Here is a 25893-nt window from a genome sequence, read left to right as displayed (position 1 = left end):
GGCTCTTTGTAGGAAAAACAAGATCATCCTAGGGAGGATTTTATATCAGAAACAGCTGCTCAACACAGCACAGGTCACCCCAGCAACCCCCCCGCAACCCACGGAGGGCATGCACCCAATCACAACACTCAGCATAAGATGCAAGTGGGGAGATGCCACAAGATGTTTTCAATCTCCTAGTGGCCTCAGCTATTATTTGAAGCTGAAGTATATATTTGGGAATAAATGAAGAGATTCAAGGGTTTTCAGAGGAGCTTCCCTGATGTGTCTAACCCCGCTCCCCACATCCCCCACAGAATAGCACTACAAGCCACGAGGGGACCAGAGACAGGTTTTCACCCCAGTACCATGGCATCTAATGTACTGAGAAGGGGAGAGCTTCAGGATGACGGAGTACACGCCCCCACTTTGCAGATGGGAAAGTTTAGGCGGGTTGAGGGACCCGGCCAGTGTAACCTAGTTAGCTGAGCATTAGAGCCTGGACTAGAATTCAGGTGTCCTGACTCTGACAACTTAGGAAACAGCCATGGACCTCCCAGGAGAGAGAGACACCAAAAAGACCAAAGGAGTAAACAAACAAAACCAGGGTTTAAAATGTAGAATTGAAGCTACGCTTTTTAAAATTCAGTAATTTGCACATTTTGAAAAGTTTCCAATTATGCTCTATATCCTAATTGTTTTACATGTATTCTGTTACTGCTGCCAGCTTTGCTATGGATAAAGGGATGCCGAGTACTGTTAGGAACGCATGGTTACACCACCACAGAAACATAAGTACCCTGCCCGTTCGGGTCAAAAAAATGAACGTGAAGACTTCCCCCCGTTGTCACTCCTGCTTCCCTGTGTGGCAGCAGTCACTCACTAGTAATTGAGCTAAATTGTCACAGTAGCCCTGGAGCAGAAACTGTATTGTGTTACCCACCCCCCTGGGTGAAAACAACAAGAAAGAAGGGCAATGACAGCGTCCAAACTCAGATTCATGTTTTAATATCTTTCCAAGAGCCCTTTGATCCCACCACCCCCTGTTCATCCTCAACGAGAGCCATTCTGCGTGGGACACAACGAAGGAGCCTGCATCCATCTCATTAACACTGCCGCTGGGCAGAGAGGTAAGAGCCCAAGAAATGAGGAAGGCGAGTTGAATATCATCTTTTTTTTTATACTCTCCAGTATTTTCTGGTTTTATTTTCGCCAAGCATATATTACTTTCATAACTGAAAGATATAACACAATTTAAGCAATCTACTTAAGTTATAACATTTATGAATCATTGAGGATCTTGTCTAAGCACGGCGAACTAGAAAGTCTGTAAGAGAAGCGACATCTGTAGTGGGGAAAGCACATGAAAATGCACCCGTTGAGTGAGATACCCGTCTCCATCACTCTTAACTCCACTGACAACACAGGGACAGCATCAACTCTTTGCTCAGCAAACGCCGCAGGATGCCAGGTGCATCTTTCAAACAGTGACATGGTTTATCAACACACGAAAGCCCATTTTGCTCCACACTTACCTTGCAGCTGCAGCGAGGAGGTTTTTCGCATTGGGGGCTCCTGGATCTACAGAGAGAGACTTGGCAGCTAACAACAGCTTGCTGGATGCCATAGAAATATTCTTGAGGTTCCCTATCACCTGGATCTGGTCTTCTTTAGTCTGGAAAATCAAAAGGGATCAGGGCAACTGGGGACTCTCCATTTCTCCTAGGAAACATCCAGAAAGATAGGAGCAGCATCCTGCAGTGGAAGCACGTTACCTATATAGATTGCATTGAGCCCAATTAGCTTGCAGACTCATAACTCGTTGGGACATTTTGAAAGGGTGGGTGGTACCCACCCTTCCCCAGACCAAGATTCACAAAGCAGGACAGAAATCCATCCTCCAGTGGGTCAGCCAAGAGCTGCACTGTCTCACAACTGGAGGCATTAAACGGAGAGGGAGGGAGGAAACGAGAGAGAGCACGCGCATCAGCCCACAGGCCAGGCCACGGTCCCCGCATCTTGCTCAACAATGCTGGGGTTGTCAGACAGCTTGTCCGTCCCAGCCTGGCACAGCCAGCCAGCTCTGTCCTGATATTCAGAGCGGACTGCACCCCAGAGCCCCTGTCAGGAGAGGACGCATTTCTCACCTGGTTTGCCATCTGAAAAACAACCCCTGTAGATAACAGAGCAAGAAACACCCTGGGTACCTCTTTTAGGGGGTTCACAGGAGCTCAGGAAAAACAGCTCTGCAAGCCGACACCAGACCGGTCATGCTCCCTTGTTCTAAACAAGGAGTTTATCTGCTCATCTGAAGGGTGTAATGTTGAATCCTTGGACTCAGTGTTAGATGCAGTCCCTTTAGATGGGCTCACTAAACCTCAGAAACATGGTTTTTTATTATATTATACTACATCTGAAGTATAGGATGCAGAGTATCCTAATCTTTGCCCCTCTTACCACCCTCCCTCCAAAAAAAATGTAAGTAAAATGATGGATTTTGCTGGAGGACCGTGGGAAAAGTTATCCGTCTCCAAGAATCGCTTCACACAGAAGCTGATAGCATCTTGGGGAATGCCATTCCTGTGAGGTCACGGTGCTTCCTAAGTGGCAGAGAGAATGCAACAGGGTAGCCTGTGGGTAGGTTCCTGATTCCTATTTGCCCAGCTGGCCTCGAGAGGGTGGACTGTCCATCAGAATAGAGAGTTGAGGGTCAATTCCAGCCAGCCACTCACCTGAGCTTGGCCTGCCATCTCAATGCCAGCATCAAGGAATTCATCAAAATCGTCACTGAACTTGCCAGAGGCTGCAGCCAGCTCTCCGCTCTGGCCACGGGTAGCATGGACTACTTCCCCAGCAGACTGGTTCAGGTCAGCTGCTGCTTGGTTCAGTTCACTCTGGGCTTCCTGGAACGGCTTCGTGCTTGGAGGTAACTATGGGGAACAAAAGGCACAGCCCACGAGAAGTTTACTTTGCAGGAGAGGGACAGAGGAAGGGACTGTGGAGGAAGCCAGATTCCCCAGGGATGCGTCTCTAAGTCATCAAGGCTAACAAAGGCTCTGTGCGGTCTGAGCTCATGCTAAGTTTGACTGTCATCATATGTACATCCACTCTCTGGCTTTAGCTTACTCAACACTGTTCAGTGCCAGACACAGCGGATCTAAGAACGGCAAGCACGGCCATCCTCAGAGGCCACAGTCTCCAAAGTGGCACAACTGGGACTCGCACCTAGGCCATCGGGCTCCAGGAGTCACTCTGAACCACAGCTCTGTGTTGTCTCTCTTAGATGGAGGCTCTCGACGTCTTGGCTCTCGAGGACTAAAAAGCTGATGCCGTTAACCTTCAAATCCTATTCTTCCAAACGAATAGCTGACAATTTTTATTAATGGTCTTTGTTAATAACACAGCTTTTCTACAGAACAGAACTGTCACTGGCAGAACCATAATTGTATACGAAAAGCTCCGGAGAGTGAGGCCAGACTCGGTCAGTCACACCGCACGCATCGCTTGCGCACGGCACGTGCCGGGCACCGGACAGGACAGAAACAAAGGTAGACAGGTGCAAGCCGCCCTGAAGAGAACTCACAGAACAGGGAAGGGGACAGGTCCCCGGTGACATCCCTCAGGCTGCGCTCAAACTTTTAATGAGCCCTGGACACGTGCACCTCCACGGCCTGATGGTCACTGTCTGAGACGCCCTGGTAAGAAGCCAGATGATCACGCACTCCCCCCTTTCCCGTCTCCCTGGGATGGCTTGAGGGCAAACAGCGACATGGGCTCAAAGAAAAAGTGAACTTTTAAAAGCTCCACCTGGAAACTTCTCTGATCAGAAAGCCAAACAAGGAAAAGGCAGATTGGCAGGAAAAACACGACTCTGAAAGGAGAGGCTGGCACTCAGAGATCCAGCCCACTGAGGGGAGAAGACTCCACTCGTACCCGAGACGAGCCCAGTTCCCCAAGTCCCCTTCCCGACCCAACTGCTCACCGAGTCCACAAGCAGCTTCTTGCTGGACTCCCCAATGCTCTTCAAGGCCACGTCCACGTCCTTCTGCCCGGGGAGGCAATTCACGCAGTTATTCAATGAGTGCGAAACGGCTTTGGCCACCTGCATACGTGGAGGGAAAGAAGCTCCATAAGAAAGTGGGTTTCTGCACAGACATTTGTGCACACATGTTGGGAAGGCACAGTGACAGTATGCAGAGCTGAAAAAAGACGGGGAATTATCTGCCAGCATCCACCTGACACTGCTCACTGCCAAATCACCTCCTCTGGGCTTCGCACTGCGGCTAACATCCTGTCTTGGCAAAGGGTCTGACACGCTGATAGAGTACATCCTACCTTTTCCCCAAAGCCAGGCTAAGTCGTGACTCTGTGCTTCAAACACAGAACTCACCAATATTATGTCAGGTTCTAAAACAAAGACATCCAACCCCAAGAGAAATGGCAATAGCTCTGTTGTTGAGAGCCCTGAGGAGGTCACTGAGGTGGAAGCAGGCCTTGAGTTATTCAGATCCTACTTGGCTGGGCCTGTGGTTGATTCCTGTTCAGTGGCCCTCTGGGTCATCATCCCCAAACCTCACTGCCCAAGGGCAGGTGGAACGCCCTGAGCACGTCCAGACCAGCCTGCGGGTGCCCACAGGATGCCTTTCAGGTAGGTGTGAGGGCTCCCTGTGTGTACTCGTTGGTATCCTCAGTTAAAGGGTAAGTTCATGAGAAGTGGGTTATGACATTCCCTTTAATCTAAAGCATCTCCTTCCTAGCTCCCTGTCTAGAACTTTGCTTAGATGGTTTCTAGCCAACTTGCTTCTTTAAGGTAGTTGAAGACTTATCCTATGAGGCAATAGAAAGTCAGAGTTTAAAACTCTGAGGGGCTAGACCAAGTGTATCTACCTTATCTCCCAGGCTGAAAGAAGACTATACTTAAGCATGCATAGGCCCAAAACACACAGGCTTCTAAAAGTCCCTGCATCCTGGCTTCTAAAGTTCCAAGGGCAGATTTCAATAAAGTCCCCCATACTCTGTTGACATGTCACATGGGCTACTCGGCAAGACTTACAAAAGTCAGTATTACGTACATATGGCCAGCACTGCTATGGCACTTTGGAAGGCCCTGAGCAGAAGTGGTCACACCAGGAGAACAGTGCCCAGGAGGGAGCCTGCCAACATGTCCCTTCAGTGGTGGCCACAGTTCTGGTTCCAGCCTTACCTGGGCCAGTCTCTGCTGACTCTCCGCGTCTCCAGGTGCAATCAGGGCCTGCTTGGCCTCTTGGATGAGCATGGCTGAGCCCTCCATCACGTCGCGAGCAGAATCTAACATGGCATGCACGGCGGCGGGGTCGCTCGTCGATGCTGCCACTCCCCGGGCAGCCTGGGCCAGTGTTTTCAGAGCTTGGGCCGTCTCTCGAGCAGCCACCCCTGTGGATAAAAGGCATCAGACTGCTAGATTCCGTCTAAAGTCATACTTCGCAGTAAACCTCTAGACCAGAGCCTCCTAGAATGAAGAGAGCCCTCTGACAGTGTCCGACACGGCTCAGCCCCAAATTACGTATTATAAAATCTGAACTGCTGTGCCTCCCACGCCACTGGCTCTGGGCCAATCTGAGAGAGATGGTGTAACAAATGCCATGCTAAAAACGATTTCCCTCTGGTTTTCCTCACTCCTACTGCCCTACCTGGCCCTAGACCTAAAACACCAAGTGCGTGGTATCATACACAGATGAATCAATCATTCAAACTCACATCTCAATTGCTTGTATTGTATAAACTTACCCACACAGTAAGTGAACCAGTTTCTGTGAGCAGCTCAGTGAGTTTTCACATGTGTACATCCACACACACCTATCAACCAGACGGAGACAGAGACCCCTTCCCTCACTTGAGCCCTTCCCCAGTCAATGTCCTCTGACCACAATGCTGTGACATTCACCCACAGTTACCCACAGCAGCTCATCCCTCTGTCTTGATGTGTAGTATTCCATTATGTGACTGCATCAACATTTGTTTATCCATTCTTCCGTTGGACGTTTGGATTGTTTCCTGTTTGGGCTATTATAAATAAAGCTACCAAGAAAGTTCTTGTACATGCATTTAGGTTGACAAGTGAAATCATTTCTTTTAAATATTAATATAGGAGCCCAATTGCTGGGCCATAGAGTAAATGTATATTTAGCTTTAGAGGGACTACAAAGCTTTTTTCAGAATTGTTTTGCCATTACTTACTCTACCAGCAATGCACATGCGTTCCAGCTGCTCTACGTCCCAGCCAAAAGTTGCTAATGTCGGATTTTTATTTCAGCCTTTCTGGTGGGTGGCTGGTGCATCTCACTGAGGTTTGATTTTTAGGTCCCTAGTGAGTAGTGACGTTGAGGCTTTTTTCACTTAATGGCCATTGGAATATCCTCTTTTGTAATGTGCCTGTTCATCTTTAAATTCACTTCTAAAGATGACGGGATTTGGTGACAAACTGCAAGTATGAACTGGTCCTTAAAAACTCTAGTGAGCCTTCCGACATGGCACCGAGTACTTGGGCACCCAAGAAGAGGATGCAGACCGGAAATGCTGCAGCATGTAACAGAGGAATCGGAGCATCCTGAGAACTGCACGACAGCTGACCTTAGAGCTCATCCCTTTGATGCATTTCACAGATGAGGCCCAGCACCTGCCCACAAACATGGTTTTAGAGGCAGCACCAGAGGCAGATCTGGGGTTTTCTAACTTCTGGGTCAGACTCTCTGCACAGTGCTCTGTGGGACAAAGAACAATGAGGGATCTTGCTAAAACATATAACATCTGCACGAAAAATGGATAAATCAGTTTCTTTCTCTCACTAAACTTTGAGGTGACTCTTTTCTAAAGGCTTCAGCTGGATGGTTGACTCAGGCGCAGCAGGCGGTCCTCTTCTCACTGAGGGTGTGAGGCGCCACAGTACAATAAAGAGCGCAATAGGCCCATAAAACAAGACAACTCTGCAGCGTTGCAGACTTGCTAGCCTATAAATATTTAGTAAGCCACACAGCTGGGACACGACTCTATAGTGTAATCATGGCAAACTGCAAAACTGCCAGTCTACCACTTCTCCTGTGCCACTTCCGAGTGCAGTGTGTGGAGTTGAAGATCTGAAACCCCGTGTTTCTGTGGCAGAGAAGCCCGGAAGAGAAAACACAAAGGTTATACAGCTAAGGTGAAGGAGAGAAACTGGCTGAGTGAGATAGCCATTCCATTTTACACTGAAGCTCCGGGCACAGGACTGAAGGATGTCCTTGCTCAGAAGAGCAGCAGACGTGGTTAAGACCGCATCTAGCTCTGGCTCTGCCACTCACTAGCAGGGAAGCCTAGACTGTTGCCTTTGTCCTCTGGGCCTCAGTTTCCCACAAGTCTTAGGAAAGGCTGAGATCGCAGCTCTGACCATTGAAAGTTGTACCCTGTGAGTTTCAGTCCTCTCTCCTCTTGCCTTCCTATGTATCGTGTGAACTCCTGAATCCATTTCTATTTGAGTTGTGCGTGACTTTGGAAGAATAAAACATTTACATATGCAATAAGAAAAGTCATGTTTGTGCAAGAGTCATTTACTGAGAAACCTTTTATAGACTCAGATAATTTTTTAAAAAGGCAGAAACCAGAAGAACTGAATTCCAAAAGCTGAAGTTTGTCCATCCACATGTTTTCTGCCAAGGGCTTGCTATGAAATCTCAGAGCACATCAAGAGCCTCCTTTGAAGGGATCAGGTTTCCAGAAAAAGGAAGCCACGCCATCAAAAGGATGGAGCAAGGCCACCAGAGGCCAGGGAGCCCAGTGAACATCCAAGGCTGTGCGTGGCCAAACTCCCAGCAGCATTTTCAATGGTAATGATGAGAATCACCAGGGGCAGGTCCCCAAGCAAACACCGCCCTCCCAGTGAAACTATTCTCATAGCCAGGTGTGTGTGACGATGCCAGAGCGGCTGGTGGGAAATACTAAAGCAGACCACTGTTTCAAAACCGCAGTCCTTTGAAGACACAAATCACTTTCCCAGTATTCTTGCCTTCTGGGCTTTAAACTATATTCAGCAACAATCTTAAGAAGCCACATCAGTGATATGAAATAGAGTGGAATTCTTTGTAGTTATTCTTGATCAGAACTCATGTAGGTTGCATGTAGACAACATTAGAGCCCGTGGCAAACTCACAAGGTTAAAATCAGGTAGCACAGATTTTTAATCTGTTCCAAAGAATGTGAAAAGGCTTCTGTTTATGTAATTGTATTCAGCTGAGGAGAAATGTATTTTGAATACTCCACTGGCCAAACAAATGCACACCTGCATTAGAGTCCAGCCCTGTGCAGCTAACGTTAACTTCTGAATACCCTACACACCTAACCATGGACGAGAGAACTGAGACGTGGGGAGAAGCTGTCCACACTTGTGTTCTCTCCTTGCTCCCCGTCCATTCTTCAACTTTCCTGCAACTGCCTTCAACAGGGAGAGCAGTGACTTTGTTTTTCCTAAAGCCGATGGATGTTCCTTATGTCACTTGGGTGACTTCCTGGTCAGCAACCATCTCTCTGGCTCTACAGACATCTCTCTCTCCTGGTTCCCCCGCTCTCTCCAAGTCTGCATGTTCTCATTTCTTACGAAGGTTTCTATTGCTCAGCCTTTGTAAATATATTTGAATTCCTCAGGGTTACTTCTGATAAACTTTTTCTCACGCTACCACTCCCCTCTAGGCAAACTTATCTACATTTTAGTAAACATTTTATAAATCTTATCTATAGCCCAGACTTCTCTACTAAGCCCAGACAACTATCTAGCTTAACGGGCACTTTAAACTGCTTGCATTCAAAGTTGAACCTGGCATCCAACATACCTGCCAATGGTCCTGCATTTCAACCACAGGGATTCATACAACTCTTCATTCAACTACCAGGCCAAACACTTAGCACTGTCCATGTGCCTTGCTCATTCCCACCCCTGCCATTCCTAGCCAGTCACCGACGGTCAGGCCTCTCTTTCTTTAGCACATTCCTTCATCTCCACTACCACCTCCAACGTGGATGAACGCAACAGCCGTCTCTCTGGTCTCCCTACCTCCAACTTTATTTCCTCCAATTTACTTGCACATGAGAGGAAGGGCAACCTATATAAAAGGCACTACAGATCACACGCATGGGTAAAGACTCTCCAGCGTTTTCATATGCTCTTCAGTTACATTTCAAATTACTTAAGTTGGCTCAACAAGCCCGTCAGGATCTGACCCCAGCCTACCTTTCCCGCCTCACCTTCTTACTCCTCACCTTTCTCAGTTCATTGGGTCCACCTTCCTCTCCCTCACCTTTGGGATACCTTATATGCAACTCCCACTTCCGCATCCACCTATTCCATTTCTGCCAAAACGAAATGGTGCTGCTTTTAGGTGGTTTTTCAGACACCAGCTAGACGGTCTGGCATCGTGGATGCTATCGGTATCAGATGATGTAACTTGTAAAGCAGTCTTCGCTGCATTAAAGATGCACTTCATCGTCTACACGAAATCTGGCAAGATTTCAGGAATGTTTAGAAATTCTTGAAACCTAAGCCTCGTATACTCCCTACACTTTAAGAATTTATATATAGTTTTCCTTCTCCTTGAATGCTAAATGAATCCTACACAATTCTTAAAACCCTGATCAGGAGTCAATTCCACTGTGACAATTTCCCTGACCCTCCCACTAACAGAACTGTACATTTTTACTGCAGGCACTGTGTTACACTGTGCCATAACTCTAACTGTGCTCTTATCATCAAAGTAATAAATATGCATAGTTTTAAAAAATTAAAGAGGATTTTTCTTATAATAATGGCAGAATAACTTATTGCAGATGAACCCTTCTTCAGCAAAACCACTGGAAACACTGGGAAAAAATTATAGAAGATTGTCAGTTTGAGGGCACTGTAGAGATGCCGAGGCAGCAAACTTTACACCTCAATGGTGAAGAAAGCACAGAGAAGTGCGTGCAGTGCTGCAGTTCCTCTCAAGGCATTTTTGGATTTGTAAACTGTTGCCCAGAAGCCAAGAAGCTGAGCAGAGCTTTCAGAAATCTCATGGGTCTGGGAAGATAAAAAAGCATAGTTCTGAGCCCAAGAAACACAATGGTCCTGGCAAACAACATAGATGTTTGGATGGGAGGCACAAAGGACTACCCCCTAAAAGGTAAACTGGAAACAGATGGCACAATTTCCAATCAGTTCAGTCCCTGCTCATATGATGGTGCTCTGTCCCTATCTTCACCACCTGCTGGGAGGAAAGAATAATTGTCTGTAGGAAGGGAAGCACAAGCTGGAGCCTCAAATTATCTCTACAATATACATACCAATGATTAGCATTGTAATTACATGTAATTACACTATATGTAAATAGACCAAATATCCCAAATGAAAGAAAAAGACAGTCACACTCGAGAATAACTCCTCCCTCCACAATAGCCCAACTATATGATACTCAGAGGATACACATTAAATGCAAACATACAGAAAAGTTTAAAGGGATGGGAAAAGATGTATCATGTACACTATAATGAAAACAAAAGCTTCTAAGCAGAAAACTATACAGATTAGAAGACTGTGATAAAAGTCAATAATGTAAAGAAATCAATTACCCCAAAATTGACTCATGTAACCTAAGTTAAAAAAAAAAAAAGAATCTTTTCTGGGGGTGGTAGGTAGAAATTGACAGGCTGATTCTAGAATTATGTGGAATTGCAAAGGGCCAAGAACAGTCAACACTAACTCGAGGAAGAACATCAGTGTGGAGGACTTGTGTTATCAGACACTGACACCGAGTCTACATAAAACTGCTGGAATAAGGGAAGTGTGGTACTAAGGGAAGAACGGGCAATTAAAGCAATGGGAAAAAATACAAGATCAGAACCCGACTTGCACATATGTATGTTCATTCAATTTACGATGAAGTGGCTCTAAGACTACTGGAAATAACAATGGTCATTCAAAAAGCAGTGCTAGGTCAAATGCATGTCCATATAGAAAAGAACTAAACTAGGTTCCTATCTGCACATATAAGACTCATCTCCACACTGATTGTACCTCTAAATGTGAGAAGTAAAACCACAAAACTTCTAGAATATAACAGAGAGAATAGCTTTATGATCTTGGAGAGTCAAAATTTCAAAATAGGATATAAAAAGTACTAACCATAAAGGAAAACAAGTGTAAATTGGACTATATTAAAATTTAAATTTTGTTCATCAACAAACACCTTTAAGAGAATAAAAAGATAAGCCACAAGATACAAGAAACATATATAAGCCACAAAGCATATGTACAAATAAATAAGAACAGAAAACTCAAATTTTAAAAAAATAGGCCAAAGGCATGAACAGGCACTTCACAGAAGAAGATATCCAAATGGTCGAGGAACACACAAAAAGGTCCTCAATTGCACTGTCCATCAGGGAAACACAAAATCAAACCATAATGTGACACTACTCTGTACCCAACAGAATGGCCATCACTGACAATGTGAAGTGGTGACAAGGATACAGAACAACTGGACCTTTCATTACTGAAGGAAGGAGCGTAGCTGATGAGCTGCCTGGCCCATGATCCAGGAGTTCTGCTGAGATGCTGGAAATCTTCCATTATTTGATCGTGGTGGTGGTGGTTTTTGGTTGCAATGCATTTGTGATAACCCATGAAGGTATACATTTAGGATGTATGTTCTCTTCTGGATGTGTATTATACTTCAATAGTAATGTGTATTTCAAATACACCAACAAAAATTCAAGCGATACCATTATACAGCAAAAGTAAAACCCCATACCCATTTCTCCCCACTTGATTCCTACTCCTAGAGCCTCTCAGTTCTTTATGCTTTCTTCTGATTAATGTTATATTTTCAAGCAATGGGCTTATACTGAAACTTCTCGATACTTTCATTTCAGATAGCCACAGACATCCTCCTGGGTCTACTTCCTAGAATGGTAACATTTCCTTTCTTATGAAACCTGGTGTTTTTCCTAGAGTTGGTAATTACACAATCTGGTCCTTACAGTGTACTCCTGTTCAGGGGTACCTGATGTCTCCAGTACTCAAACTGTCTGTCTCTCTGCAGACCTTTAAGTTTTTACTTAGTTGGCTCTTTCAGTTCCTACTTATTTATTTGTCTCTTTCCATCTTGGAACATTTCATTGATATCTTATTTGCTGTCATCTCCTCTCTTATTCTCTTTGACGTTTTTGTCCCCCTATACTTTAGTGGGGTTTCAAGAGTAATACACAGATAGTCCCAGAAGTTTATAATTATTGTTTGCTTACAGTCTAATAGGGGTGAGACCCACTAACAGTTTTGGGGAGTCATACATTATTAGGTCTCTGTATGCAGATATCATCAAGCCTAGTAACAAGCATATGGAAAGTGCTTCACAATTATGTGTTGAACTGCTAAAAAAAAAAAAAGTCCGATTTATTAAAACTCAACGAACTCCCACCCCCACGGTCTGCACCTGGCCGCATGCATCAGAAGGGTGCGAGCCTCACCTGTGTAGTGCTCGTTGCCTTGAGCGGCACAGGTCAGCAGCTGTGCCATGGAGGAGCCCACCGCTTTGGATGTGCTTCCCAGGTCCTGAGCACATTTTTCCAGCTGTAAAATGTTGAAGGGGGAAGAGAACTTAGGAAAAAGGAAATTTACTGAGTCTTAGCTTAAAAACAGTGCAGATCAAGCCTTGGGCTTTAGTTCTTTTCCAGCTAATACACCGATGGCACCAAGAAGTGGGGTGATAGATGGGAAATAACCCAAGCTTCAGAATAAACAAGTCTAGCCATACCTTTGCCCTCTGGTCCCTTCCCCCAAGTGCTAGCTTATAAGGGATTGGGTAAGTTACTGAACCTCTCTAAGCTTTGGCTTCTTGAGATTATAATACCTAGCTCAGAAGCTTTCAGAGAATTAAGGCATAAAATCAACAAATGGCAGCTATTAGTATTATGCCTTTAGAGCTAATTTAGAAGGTCCGCAACAAATCCTTAGTGAGAATTAATAATGCCTTGGCAGGAAGTAGGCAGACATCCAGCCTGTGGGACCATTAACATTGTTCAATTTGATCATTATACTTTGAGGAGCTCTAACCAGAAGGAAATGCAATAGAAATAGAGGTTTGGAGTGGTACAGGAGATTTTGAAAATAGGCAAAGTGCTTGCTTTCCCATGAACAGCCCATCATCTTGCTTTGTAAATGGAATAAATAATTCAGAGAACAAAGGCAGTGAAGGCCTAGAGTATGGGTAATTACTTGATGACTAGATGAGGGCAACACTCTGGAAGAGCACTTCTAGGCATACTGCAGGAGTGCAGAAGGGCATCAGAGAATCTGTGCATTTTTTATCCCATGGCATGTTTTGCAAAGGAGACAGTGCCTTCAGATAAAAAATAGAGGCTGGTCCATTATAGCCAACAACATGTTGTAATATAGTACACATACTCTTCAAGGGCAAATAATTTCTTTAAAACTCACATGGTGTTTCTTGCATTCTGACTAGTTGTTTTGTGTAAAGGCAGCATTCAGGTCACACAAACCTCTCCTGGTCTCCCTGGAGTGCAGAGGTTTGCAAAGGGACAGACCTGGACCACATGGCAACACCGCTGGCTCCAGAGCCGAGCTTGCCTTTATTGCTAGCTGGGTGACTTCAGTCAAGTGACTTAACCTCTCTGAGTCTGAGTTTTCTCTTCCTTACAATTAGAGGTAGCCTGATTTAACAAATATTTTCTGAGCACTTCTTACATACTAGACATTGTTCTATGGTAAATAAAGTGTCCTGAATTACCATATATTCTAAAAGTCTTTTGATCATCCAGAGAGCAGCAGTAGTTAAGAGATTACTTTCAACATGAGTGATCGAAAGCTTGGGATTTGGAGTCCCTGTGGATCTGGACTCAATCCTTTGTTCCTCCACTAACTGGCAGGTAAACATTGGACAAAACAGTGAAAACATCTATACCTGTTTTCTCAGCTGTTAAAATGGGGTTAACAAAATTTGGTCATTAAGTTACTGTAAGGACAAGTTGTATCTGTGTGTATACAGTGCATTATAAATGATGGTGTTCTATTAGCAATGCTCAGTCCTGTGTGAAGGAGGTTGTGTATAAGTGAGGAGCGAGGCTAAAACTACAGCCAAGAAAACCTTGACGTGAGTGAGCATCAGGAGGAACTGCAACATGAAGACTGTTCTTCCCAGTGCTTTGTGCTAAGTGAATGGTGTTTTTGTTTGTTTTGCTTGTTTTTTAAAAACATGATTGTTGGCAGTATCTCCTGTACTTATCATTCTAACCCCCCTGCCACCCATTTCCTAGATAAAATGCCTGAGAGGAGAGATGAGACTTGTGCACAGCTGGGTGATGACACAAGGTGGATCCAGAGAGCCAGAGCTCCCAGTTGCAAACCTAGCCTGTCAGCTGCATTGGCCTTCTTCTCAGAAAAAGCCCACAGGGTTAGGACACTGGCTGCAAACACTGGCTTGTGTCTTGTTTATATAGTTAGAGGGGAGGAGCATTAACAGCCAATCCCAGGAAAGCACACAGAACTAGCACCAGGGGCCCCCTCAGGGTGGTTCTAAAAAAAAAAATGTGAGGATTCCAAGGCTTTGCATTCAAAATGTCTGAAGTTCAGGAAGCCTCACAGGATGGTAACAAAGGCAGTGCCCCACCCCACACCTCTCACCGTTTCCCCTGGAAGTGGTTTTAGCTGACTCTCCACAGCGGCCATCTTCGCGTCCTGCAGTTCATTCTTAAGTGTCTGCACCGTGCTCAGAGCTGAATCGATTTCCATAGGACCACAGGCTTCATGGGCCTGTCAACAGAGTTGGGAATATGTGTACACAGTGTGCTTGGAAATGCCCCAGTATTCTGCAACATGTACAGTTTCTTTCTGGACGTACCCCCAGTGGATCTCAAACTCTAGCAACAGGATGCAAGGGTAGTGCGCATTTCCCAAGGTTACAGAAATCATCCTCAGTCAGAACCTTAGTCCTAACTTCCTTGAGTAATAAATTATGTATTTTTCATAATTGGATACACTTAAAAGTCTTCCTGAAGCTATTTCTCTCTGAAATACATTTGGCTCTTAGACTAAGAGGATTCTTACTTGCTGTGTCTGGGTTCTAGAGACAGGGTACCCAGCACAGCATGTGCCCACAGAGAGGCCTGAGAAGCCCCGTAAGTATGTAAATGAGGGAAGAAAGGAGGAAATGAATGAATGAATCCATGTCTCTGGGCCAAGTCTTTACTGACCTATTGATTCTCTTTACAAATTTCTGGATTATAAACCATTATTCTTTCATGCTGAAGACTATGCAAGATTTTATTCCTTAGTAATTTAATAAAATTTCATTCTCTTGACCATATACAATATTGATCTCCAATTGTTTTCATAATCTCCCAATACATATGTTAATAAATTATGTATATGTATAATTATGGATTATACATGTATATTAAATACTGATAAATCTGAATTTCTTTCCTTCTTTAGGTAATAGTAACAACAGCAGCAATAAATACTAATTGACTTATTTCTATGTGTCGGTAGTACACAGCGAGGAAATTGGGGCACTGAGAGATTAATTAACTTGCTTAGGTTGGAAAATTAGCCAACTGCAAGGCTAGAATTTGAACTCGGCAGCCTGACTCCAGAGCTGACATTCTTCACCCTTACACTATGTAAAAAATATCTGAAAGCTCTCAGCGTTTTCCTGTACACAGTGGACCATTTTGCTTGAGTCCCACTTTGAGGCTCACTGCTCCAGAGCCGTCGCTTGAGGTGGGTGTGTGTCTAAGACTCACTGACGGAATCTGTTAAAATTCAGATGCTCTGTGTCCAGAGATTCTGATTTGGCTGTGCAGAGCAAGGCCCAGGGAGCTGCACCCTAAGTGCCCCAGCTGACCCCAGTACAGATGGTCTTTGGACCTCTCTCTGAGACACAACCGCTCAAAGTACTTTTTATTGGATATAATCTAAAGCTCTGGATATTTTTCTTTGGTGATATAGGGCACTGGTCCCGTTAAGAATGCAAATCAGCTGCTCTCCTTCTTCCCTTGTTCGGGGATGAGGCTGTCTGTTTCTATAAAGGGACTGTTGCAGGGGGAATATGAATTCATGCCAGAATGTCTCACTAATGCCACATCAAACAGTGTGGTAATGAGGCCTTGTGGTAATTAATAAGTTCCAGAGACAGAAACTCATTAATCCCTAATTCTATGTGACTGAGGACTTTGTTAAGGCGAATGCTCCCACTTAAGATGTGAAAAACTTTCAGGGCAAAAACTATAATATACATAGCCCCCCAAATAGAGCTGATTCCTAAATAATTTGTTATTATGTTCACAAGATGACAGCTGGAAGATAAGATCACTCTGGCCCACAATTTACCTGGCACCAAGACACTGATGACTACTAGTCTCCCCTATGATTCTGGGGGGGAGAAGACCACTGCTTGTCCCAGGCTATGGGAGAAGGAGGGGTGTGCAACCTGAACTAGTTTAATGAAAGTCATCTGTAACCAGAAGGTGGTAAGTAAGTCTAAGAGACTGTGGCTAAAAGTGGTAAAAGCCAATGTACATGCAGGGCATCTGTAATGGTCATGCCAATGAAATGGACAAGAACTATGCCCAGTGGTGCCCAGGCCCTGGGTAGCACCCAGGTTACACAAGTAGGAAAGAATTAAAAGCCCCTTTCCCAACAGGCTAACTTGTGTGACAAGGGGTCCACTTGCCTTTTGTGAGGCGGTACGCAGCTCCGCCAGGCTGGTGGCGAGATTCTTGGCACACTGGCTCAGCTGCATGGCGGCTGCCTGATCGCTCACAGTGGGCACTGCGGCTTTGGCAGAGGACACCATCTTGCTTCCAGGCTGTAGAGAGACAGGCAGAAAGTGAGGCAGCTCCTGGGCAGTAGGGAGAAAGCTGACCCAGGCAGCAAGGCTGCCACATCAGCCAGAACTTACTCTAAAACGAGGAGTATGAAAACCATCTACATTCCCCCAGAAAACTCCCACCCCAGATCAGACACTGGCGGGCAGGACGCTCTAGGAATGCTGAAACAACCAAATAAAAGGCTGTGTGAATGGGGAAGGAGCAAAATTGGGATAGTGGCTTGAAATTCTCATTTAAAACACATTTCAAAGAGAGTTTCTTATTAAATATGGTTCTTTGTGTTTCCTAGAAGAGTTCTTTAACTATGTCTGAAATATACCCCAAATATTATTTTTTAAAAATATAGGCAAACAAAATGAAACAAATAAAATGACCTATTATATTTCTCACTACCCAGGATAATTTCACCATGCATGAAATGGCTGTGCTCATGCATATATATAATACAATTTACCCTATTTTCAAACTCCTTGTTTTACATATTCTATCTTTTAAATAGCTATATAGTGTTACATTTCACATATGTTAATATTTTGCAGTCCTGTAATGTTGAGCATGTTTTCATTTTTCCAACATAACAAACAATGGTAGGATAAACACCTTTGGAGCTAAAATTTTGTACATGTTCCTATTTTTTTCTGTAAGTTTTTAAAGGTACAATTTCTGGAGCAAAGAATAGACATATATTTAAGGGTTTCAATATGCAGGCTGTACAAATATTCTTAGTAAAGTCGTAACAAATTCAAGTGCCAGATCATAGATACTAAGAATAATAGTTAATGTTTTTAATATTTAAGAATTCATGAGAACTCAAGAAAACCAGCATGAATGTTCAAAAAGCAAACAGATAACTGAAACAAGACATTGTGAAAAACAAGGAAATGCAAAATCAAGCAATAAGAACTTTACCAAGTAAACTGGTAAAAGATTATTATTTATTTTTTAAATTACATTTTATTGATTATGCTATTACAGTTGTCCTAATTGTTTCCCCCTTTCCTCCCTCCACCCAACAACCCCCACTCCCTCTGGCAGTCCCCACACCACTGTTCTTGTCCATGGGTCATGCATATAGGTTCTTCTGCTACTCCATTTCCTATACTGTACTTTACATCCCCATGGCTATTCTGTAACTACATATTTGTACTTCTTACTCCCCTCGCCTCTTCATCCATTCTCCCCATGCCCCGCTTGCATTTGGCAACCATCAAAACATTCTCCATATCCACAATTCTTGTTTGCTTAGTTCATTTTTTAGATTCGATTATTTATAGATATGTATTTTTGCCATTTTGTTGTTCATAGCTTTGATCTTTTTCTTAAATAAATAAGTCCCTTTAACATTTCATATAGTAATGGTTTGGTGATGATCAGCTCCTTTGGTTTTTTCTTGTATGGGAAGCTCTTTACCTTCCCCTTGATTCTAAATGATAGTTTTGCTGGGTAGAGCAATCTTGGCTATAGGTCCCTGCTTTTAATAACTTGGAATATTATTTGCCAATCCCTTCTAGCCTGCAAAGTTTCTTTTGAGAAATCAGCTGATAGTCTTATGGGAACTCCCCAGTAGGTAACTATCTGCTTTTCTCTTGCTGCTTTTAAGATTCTCTCTTTATCTTTAACCTTTGGCATTTTAATTATGATGGGTCTTGGTGTGTTCCTCTTTGCGTCAACTTCTTTGGGACTCCCTGAGCTTCCAGGAACTGTATGTCTATTTCCTTAACCAAGTTGGGGAAGTTTTCTTTCATTATTTTTTCAAATAGATTTCCAATGTCTTGCTCTTTCTCTTCTCCTTCTGGCACCCCTATGATGTGAATGTTGGACCTCTTGAAGTTGTCCCAGAGGCATCTAATAGATTGCTCATCTCCATTTTCTTTAGTTCTTTTTCTGGAGTTTTGATCTGCTTTTTCATTTGGACCATGTCTCTTTATCTCCTCATTTTGGCAGCCTCCCTATGTTTGTTTCTATGTATTGGGTAGAGTTGTTATGACTACCTGTCTTGGTAGTGTGGCCTAATGCAGTAGGTGTCCTGTAGGGTCCAGTGACACAACCTCCTCTATAACTCAAGCTGGGTACTTCATGTGGCTGAGTACATCTTCCTTTTATAGTTGAGACTTGATTGTTGTTGGTAGGTCAATGGGAGGGATTTACCCAGGCCATCAGCTGTAAGGACTGGCTGTGACCACTGATCACCAACTTTTGCCCTTCATGAAGGATCTGATGTTCAGAGCAGGGAAGTGGTACTCTGGTGTGGTCTGTAACTGCCCGCTGGGTGCACAGGCTCTGGGGTTTCCTGGGCGGTGCAGGTCAAAGTCAGCCTACACCTGTGTCCTGCCCTGGGCCACCGTACATGAGCTATAAAGCAATCTGAGATGGTTCCTACTTGTGCTGGGCTTGGAGATTCCCAGGGGAAGCCAAATCTAGGCTGGCTGCTATTAGTGTTGGGCCTGGGGCCACTTAGCAAGAGGTATAGGAGCTGGGGGTTTACTGAGGCTCACTGTTGCTTGTTTGAGAGGATTTAGGAAGTTGTGAAGCAGGAGCCAAGACCAGCCATTCATATGGAAAACTCACAGTTAACAGTTTGGGTGGGATGCAGTCTCAGGGGATCTCCAGAGCAGGGCTAACAGTGTTAGCCAGGTTGATGGAGTCTCAGATATGGCACCTGCCTGCTGGCTCTGTGGTGAGGAGGGCTCAGAAAAGGGACAATGGCTTATGCCTGCCTTTCTGTCTGGGAGAAAGCTGTGCCCTAGTGCCCACCTTGATGCCAGACACTTCAGTTTCTCCCTGTATGCCACTGGTGCCTTTCAAGCTGCTACCCTGGTGCTTGAGCTCAGAGAGAGTGAGGCTGAGTAAGTCTCTGTGTGGGTTCTTTATGGGGAACTGCTTGGGACTCTAGAATTTTCTTCCAGAAACTCAATCCCTGCTGGCTTTCACACCCAGAAGTTATGGGGACTTATCTTCCTGGCACTGGAACCCTAGAGGTGGGGGTGCCGGTGTGGCACTACATCTCCTCATTCCCGAGATATCCCTCTCAAAATTTTGTCCACAACATGTGGATGTAGGACCAGCCCATTCTGCGTCTCTGCCCTCCTACCAATCTGGATGGATGCGATTCCTCTAATGTCATAGTTGTCAGACTTCCATTCAACTCGATTTCTGACAGCTCTGTGTGATGATTATTTTATATTTTAGTTTTAATTTTGATGTGGTGTGTGAGGAAGTGAGCCATGTTTACCTATGCTGCCATCTTGATCAGAAGTCTAAAAACCTGCTTTTAAAAAATGCTTGATTCTCCAACTTGGAAAAGATGTATTAAAATGCATGCTCCACATATTGCTAGTTGTAAATTTAGATTCATTCAGCTTTCTGGAGAGGCATTTTACAACACGTATGAAGAGAGTTTTTGATCTGCCAATACCATTTCTATTTATTTCTATCTCTGCCTTATTCTTGTAAAGATGTGATGGGTCAATGATACAAAATTAAACAACAAAATAAAAAGGAAAAACGAGGGCAGGGACAGCGTGGACCCCAGAACACGTCCACACTGCCCTACCCCAGGCCCTACCGTCCCAGTCAGCAGGGGGGCAACACACCCGGCCCCAGGCCCTCTAACACCTAAAGGAAAAAAGAAACACCTTGTCTGAGCCGCAACTCCCAAAGAGGAAAACAAGCAGCAAGTTTGTTTTGATGGCAAGTAATTAAAACAATGTATATGTACAATGATGGGAAAGCAGCTAAACATCGAGTATAGCCTGATGATAAAATGTTATTCAAAATCATAAATGCTCATAATATAATAGTTAATAAGAAAAACAGTCTATATACAATGAATGTGAAGTAAAAAATATACACACACGTGTGTGTTTGTGTGTATATAGTTAAAATGAGTGGAACTACATCAAACTTTTCACCTCCTATCTCTGTATGTAGGGTCTACGGCACTTGAACAATTAACCAAACGAATGTAACGATAGGTCCTGTGACTGTAGGTTCAACTATACAGGGGCAGGGAAGAGAACCGCCTAGCCCATGAACTGTTTCTGAGGCACAGGTAGACAGAAAGGGCTCAGAGATTTGAGTACAAGAAATACATATAAAGGGAGTTTTCCCACAATAGTCTCTTTTTATTTAATTTTCCTTGAAATAAATCCACCCCTCACCCACAAGATTGACAATACTTATTCATCCTACAATTGCCATAAGAAACCATCACACCTTTGATCAAACCTTCTTCAGTCAAAGAAAACATCAAACCTTCTTCTTTGAAGAAGATGCACCCACCATTTCTTGTCTTCCGGGCTATGAATAATAGCATTAGACTCTCTGGAAACTAGAAAACCAAAAGCAATACCCAGGGCTGGGTTGTTCATCAAACTTGCAGCCTGTTAACATGTTCTCTCTCATAGAAGAGAAAGAAAGATGATAATCCCCCCCAAAAATAGATTACGTGCCCTCTCCTGGGGCAATTTCCCTCCATATAAGCATTTTGCTTTATCCAGCTGGATCTACCCCTGCTGAAACTGCACATATAAAGAGGAGGCTTCAAGGTCAGCTTACTGCAAAGACTTTGCTATGGCTGTGGAATTCCTGAATTTCTCTCCTTAAGGATATAGGGTATACTCTGCCCAGTAGCGGGGAGGGGAGTCGGGGGGTGGGCTCTGGGTATAATCAAGGCAAGTGCTTCTGTGTTACCTGGAGGAAGTTCTGGCTGGAGATGATGAGAGCCAGCTGGGCACTGAGGTCTTCTGCTTGGGCTTGGCTCCCTCTCACCCCCTGGACCAGCTGAGGGATGTGATCAGCCACCGCCTATGGGAAGCAGGAAAATTAAAACTGAGCACATCTCCCATGATAAACGACTAAAGCAGGGGGAAAAATGACCCAAATGATAAATGTTTTTGGATGTGCCATCACTCCAGGGCATGCCTGTCCCAGGCCTTGGATTTACACAGCACCTTTCCCCAGCTGGGGCCTTACCAACCCTGAGTCTAACACAGAACCTCTAGGTACCCTTTTCCCACACATGTCCACCTACCCTGGGGTCCTAAGGGTCCCAACCCACTCAGCCATAATGAGGCCTTAAAAGAATGTACCCAGTTCCAATTCACACCACCCGGGCGCATTAAGGTTGAAAACTTAGAATCGAAGAATCTACGCAGTGCACTGGTGGATCGACTCAAGTCATACGGCCCCACGTCAGAAGGAAGTGAGAGAAGCACTGAACTACCAGCACATGCCAGTGCTTCTGAGCCTTACTTCACAGGGACACATTCTGTCCATCAGCTTTCATGTCTCCACGGCTCCTCTTCCTCTGTTCTAAGCAGCCTTTCTCATTTCTCAAACTAGAAAACCCAGCACCACCCAGGGTAGAGGACGGAAGAGCAGCAGCCCTGAGGTGAGTCCACTTTAAAGTGACCATCTCCCCCTGGGACCTAGGAGGCTGAGTGGTCCCCTCAGAAGTAAAGCCATTTCTGAAGTAGAAGTGGCAATAGCCTTACATGTGAGTGATTTCCCAGGGGAGATGCGAACCACGGAGGAGGGCAGTGAGCTCTCAGTACCCAAGGCACAGCCAGGTATGCCTCTCCAGCCAGCTCCCACTGCTAACAGCAGACCGTTTCAGGGGACTTCAGTCAGACACACTGCCAACACGTGGGCAATGGCTACACAATTGAGGGGTCTCCTTGGAGGGTGAGTGCCCTGGGCCTCAGAGAAGGCAACCAAGGTGTTTTACTGTGCCCTTCGTAGTCCCTTGGCTTCAACGTGCCATCAAGGCCCAAGTGTCAGAAAAACAGAGAGGCAACAACAGAAAGCACCAAAGCACAGGGCCAGGGAGGCCAAACGAGATGAAATAAACCCCCAAGGTGCAATCAGCCCGAAGCAGGAAATCAGCCGGCTCTGATGAGGCCCGTTGGCTGCGGAGGCCCACCCCTCAAAGGGAGAAAGGCCCTCTCGAAATTCAATGCTTTGTTACTATTTCAGGGCCCGAAAATGGTCTCATCATTGATCCTCCTTGATTGGTCTCTTGAAAAGAAAGAAAAGAATCTAGACAAAGGAAAGACAGTGCTTGAAAAAACATACTCTCTCTTCACACAGGCTGTCCACTTAATAGACAAAAACCAGACCTGTGCGTGTGTGTGTGTGTGCTCGCGTGTATGCGAGTGTGTGTGAGAACACCTGGAACAGGGAGCCTGAACAAACTGGATTAGGGGCCTTGGCGATCAGACGTAACCAAATTAGCAGGGCACTTGGCGTTCTAACGCTATCAGGGTTATCTACAGCAGACCTGGCTCTCTGGCGGCTGAAACCTCACCTTGCAGCTCTGGACCAGCTGCTGCTGGGCTGCAGGGTTCTTGTTGGACACAGCCGCATTCTGGGAGGCAGCGATGGTCTGTGTGGCTGCAGCGGCAGCTTGCTTTGCTGCCACCTGGAGAGGAGAGGGAGAGGAGGTGAGCCAACATACACACATGCACGTTTGTGTATGTCCCTTCCCTTAAAGGGCTGGCACTGGACAGCTGCTCATGTAAGAAAGGGACCCCAGACACAGACCGCGCCTTTCAAACACCACTGATGATCCTGACCCGTCAGTGACATGGGTGTGGGCATCGTCCAATGCCAGAAAAAAGACTGGGGGCCCTCCTGAAAAGTATCTTTTTGAATTTCATTTGAGAATGTTAAACTCGGAAAAGACTTTGGCCCTCTGAAATCATGAAGCAATTTTTTGAATTGTGTCAATGTGCCTAAACCATTGAGCTTAAATGTGCAATGTACCTAAACCAACATTTCAAATTGTTCCTAATTCCTAAACCGTGACACTCTATCACCAATCTTGATTTAGCTTCCTTTGTGTGGGTTTTGCCTTATTGATCTGATTACGCTTTCAAAGAACTCTTTGCCACCTAAAATGAACATCCAGAACATCAGCCTCTGTACTGACCTCCAGTCGGTTGACAATTTTTTTTTTAATAGCGTTCTGGGCAGCGGCGTTGGTGGCCACGCGGAGACCTTCCGCGGCTTCTCGCAGCCTCTGCTGCTGGTCCTCATTCTCGGGGTTGGCTGCAGCCCCCTGGGGGAGTGCAAACAAACATTTCATGCCACAGACACTGAATTTATATCTTCAATTTTGCTTTTTCCTAGTAACACAAAGTATCTGGAAGAGAGAGCCAAATGCTTCAAGCAGTATTGTCATGATAAAGATGTTTCCTTTCAACATCAGCAACAAAAACCTACCAGTAGAAACCCAATAGTAACAATTAAACACATGAGAACACAGCCTTGGTCATCCATATATATTAACATGTGGCCCAAACACCTATTATTTAAAAGTTGTTACGATAAATCTCCGTCTGCCCATATCTCTCAGAGAAAATTTTATTTTAATTGGTGTGACAGACACATGTCACTGAGAAAGAGTCCCCTCTCCTGTGGCATGGGTAAATGTGGGTGGGCTAGGGTTACAGTGTAACACAGGGATGGGGGGGAAGAAGGGGGACAGGAATGCTAACCAAAATGCTGTAGGGAAATACTGTTCACGACAGACCTTGTCTCAGTGCTGCATTCCTAGAGAGCAGGTTGGAACGTACAGTGAAGTAGAACAGGGGAATCAAAGGAGAAGTCTGAAGGCCCTGCCCTGGCCAGGAAAGAGGAAGGCATGGGCACCACCCACGGCCACACTTCCTCTGTGTGACTCCACGGCCCTTTCACTGCGTTGCTGCAGGCTTGAGTGTCTTGGGGCCTTAAGTGGAATTGAATTGGATGGGTGGGATTTGAAGTAGGGAAAGGCTAAAGGTAGTACAGGGAGGGGATGTAATTTTACTGTATAGTAACTCAACAAAGGCTTAAAGTGCACCCAGCCTTCCACTTCCGCCTGCAGTAAAGGCGGCAGTCAAGGTTTTTCTCACAGGGCCTGGGTGCTGTGCGACCAGCACTTGACACAGGTGAACGAGCTTCCGCCAACACTTTAACATAAGAATATTTGCTCACAAGACAGAGCTAACAGCAGAAATATGCTGACTGTCAAACATCAATTTTCTGAACATCTACATTTTCCAAATGGCCAGTTGTCCAAATGTACCAATTTATATGAACCTATATCTCTAAACTATTTGTAAGTCATTTGAGTTCATACTGGGTGGGATCGTTAACATCTGTGACAGAACCATGTTTGCAATTCTCTCGAATATAATCTTCTATTCTTTAAAACCTTAACTTTGGTCAGTAGTCTTGATTTTGTGTTTCTAGCAACTAAAAAACCGTATTTTTGCATTTCCTGTGGGGACGGATTGTTTGGGCTACTTTTGTCATCTTCTGCAAGCTTATTAAAGTCATTTTACTTTCCTGGTTTACTTTCCTGGTTTACTTTCAGGTTGGTTTGTTTGTTTATTTTGGGGGAAATCACAACACCTTCATTTGTTGAATGAGTTGACAGACAACCTATATCATGTGTATTTTTTAAGCCATGCCTTTATCTATGTCTTGAGTGGCACACCAGCCTTCATTTTACATTCTGAGCAGCCGCAAACATCAGTCCCGAGTGCGGAAACGCTGCACTTTGTACTGATGTGGGTGTTGGGGTCCTTCCTCAGCAATGTCTTTTTTTTCTGATGATAGTGTATTAGCTACGGAATAGTACTGTTGGCCTGAAATCTTAGTTACTAGTTATAAAAATATATTTTTTCTGCTCCTTAAACACATTCTTTGTTAGTCTAACCCATAATATGTCCTTTAGCTTGTAAGAAAATTCAGCAAGTTAAAATACTGCCATGAGGACAAAGTGACTTTTAACTAAAAGTTAAAATAATTTACAAAACACTTAATATTGCTCCATAGTATATAAACAATCAGAAATAACTTTAAAAAGTTTTTGGTAACTCATGCATTTGGTGACTGAGTCTGGGGAGCACGGTACCTCTAGAAACTAATGTGCCCGCCAGCCCTGGCTTGGTCCTGGTGTGCGACAGCAGGTTTGTTCTTTGCGTTTAATCTCCTGATTTGTAAAATAAGGGCTGATTAGATTTTTCAGTAAGGTTCTTTCCAGTC

The 25893-nt window shown here is 44.6% G+C and overlaps 1 protein-coding gene across 10 annotated transcripts in view; it reads right to left on the bottom strand.

Annotated features, from left to right (window-relative positions):
- TLN2 (talin 2) overlaps positions 1-25893 on the bottom strand; it is a 409742-nt gene that overhangs the window by 99049 nt on the left and 284800 nt on the right. For all 10 annotated transcript variants that reach the window (XM_045822076.1, XM_045822086.1, XM_045822079.1 and 7 more), the window contains 10 exons: positions 23792-23920; positions 23168-23281; positions 21553-21666; positions 16704-16838; positions 14654-14782; positions 12481-12583; positions 5183-5391; positions 3962-4081; positions 2712-2909; positions 1515-1654 (listed from right to left, as the gene is read on the bottom strand). In XM_045822076.1, the coding sequence (XP_045678032.1) occupies positions 1515-1654; positions 2712-2909; positions 3962-4081; positions 5183-5391; positions 12481-12583; positions 14654-14782; positions 16704-16838; positions 21553-21666; positions 23168-23281; positions 23792-23920 (1391 nt within the window). The remainder of the gene's footprint in view (positions 1-1514; positions 1655-2711; positions 2910-3961; positions 4082-5182; positions 5392-12480; positions 12584-14653; positions 14783-16703; positions 16839-21552; positions 21667-23167; positions 23282-23791; positions 23921-25893) is intronic.

The sequence above is a fragment of the Phyllostomus hastatus genome, unplaced genomic scaffold (genome assembly GCF_019186645.2).
Source record: "Phyllostomus hastatus isolate PE091 unplaced genomic scaffold, TTU_PhHast_1.1 phas_scaffold_501, whole genome shotgun sequence".
NCBI lineage: Eukaryota > Metazoa > Chordata > Mammalia > Chiroptera > Phyllostomidae > Phyllostomus > Phyllostomus hastatus.
Note: the sequence above shows the minus strand (reverse complement) of the source record. Positions and strands in the feature narration are given on the sequence as shown.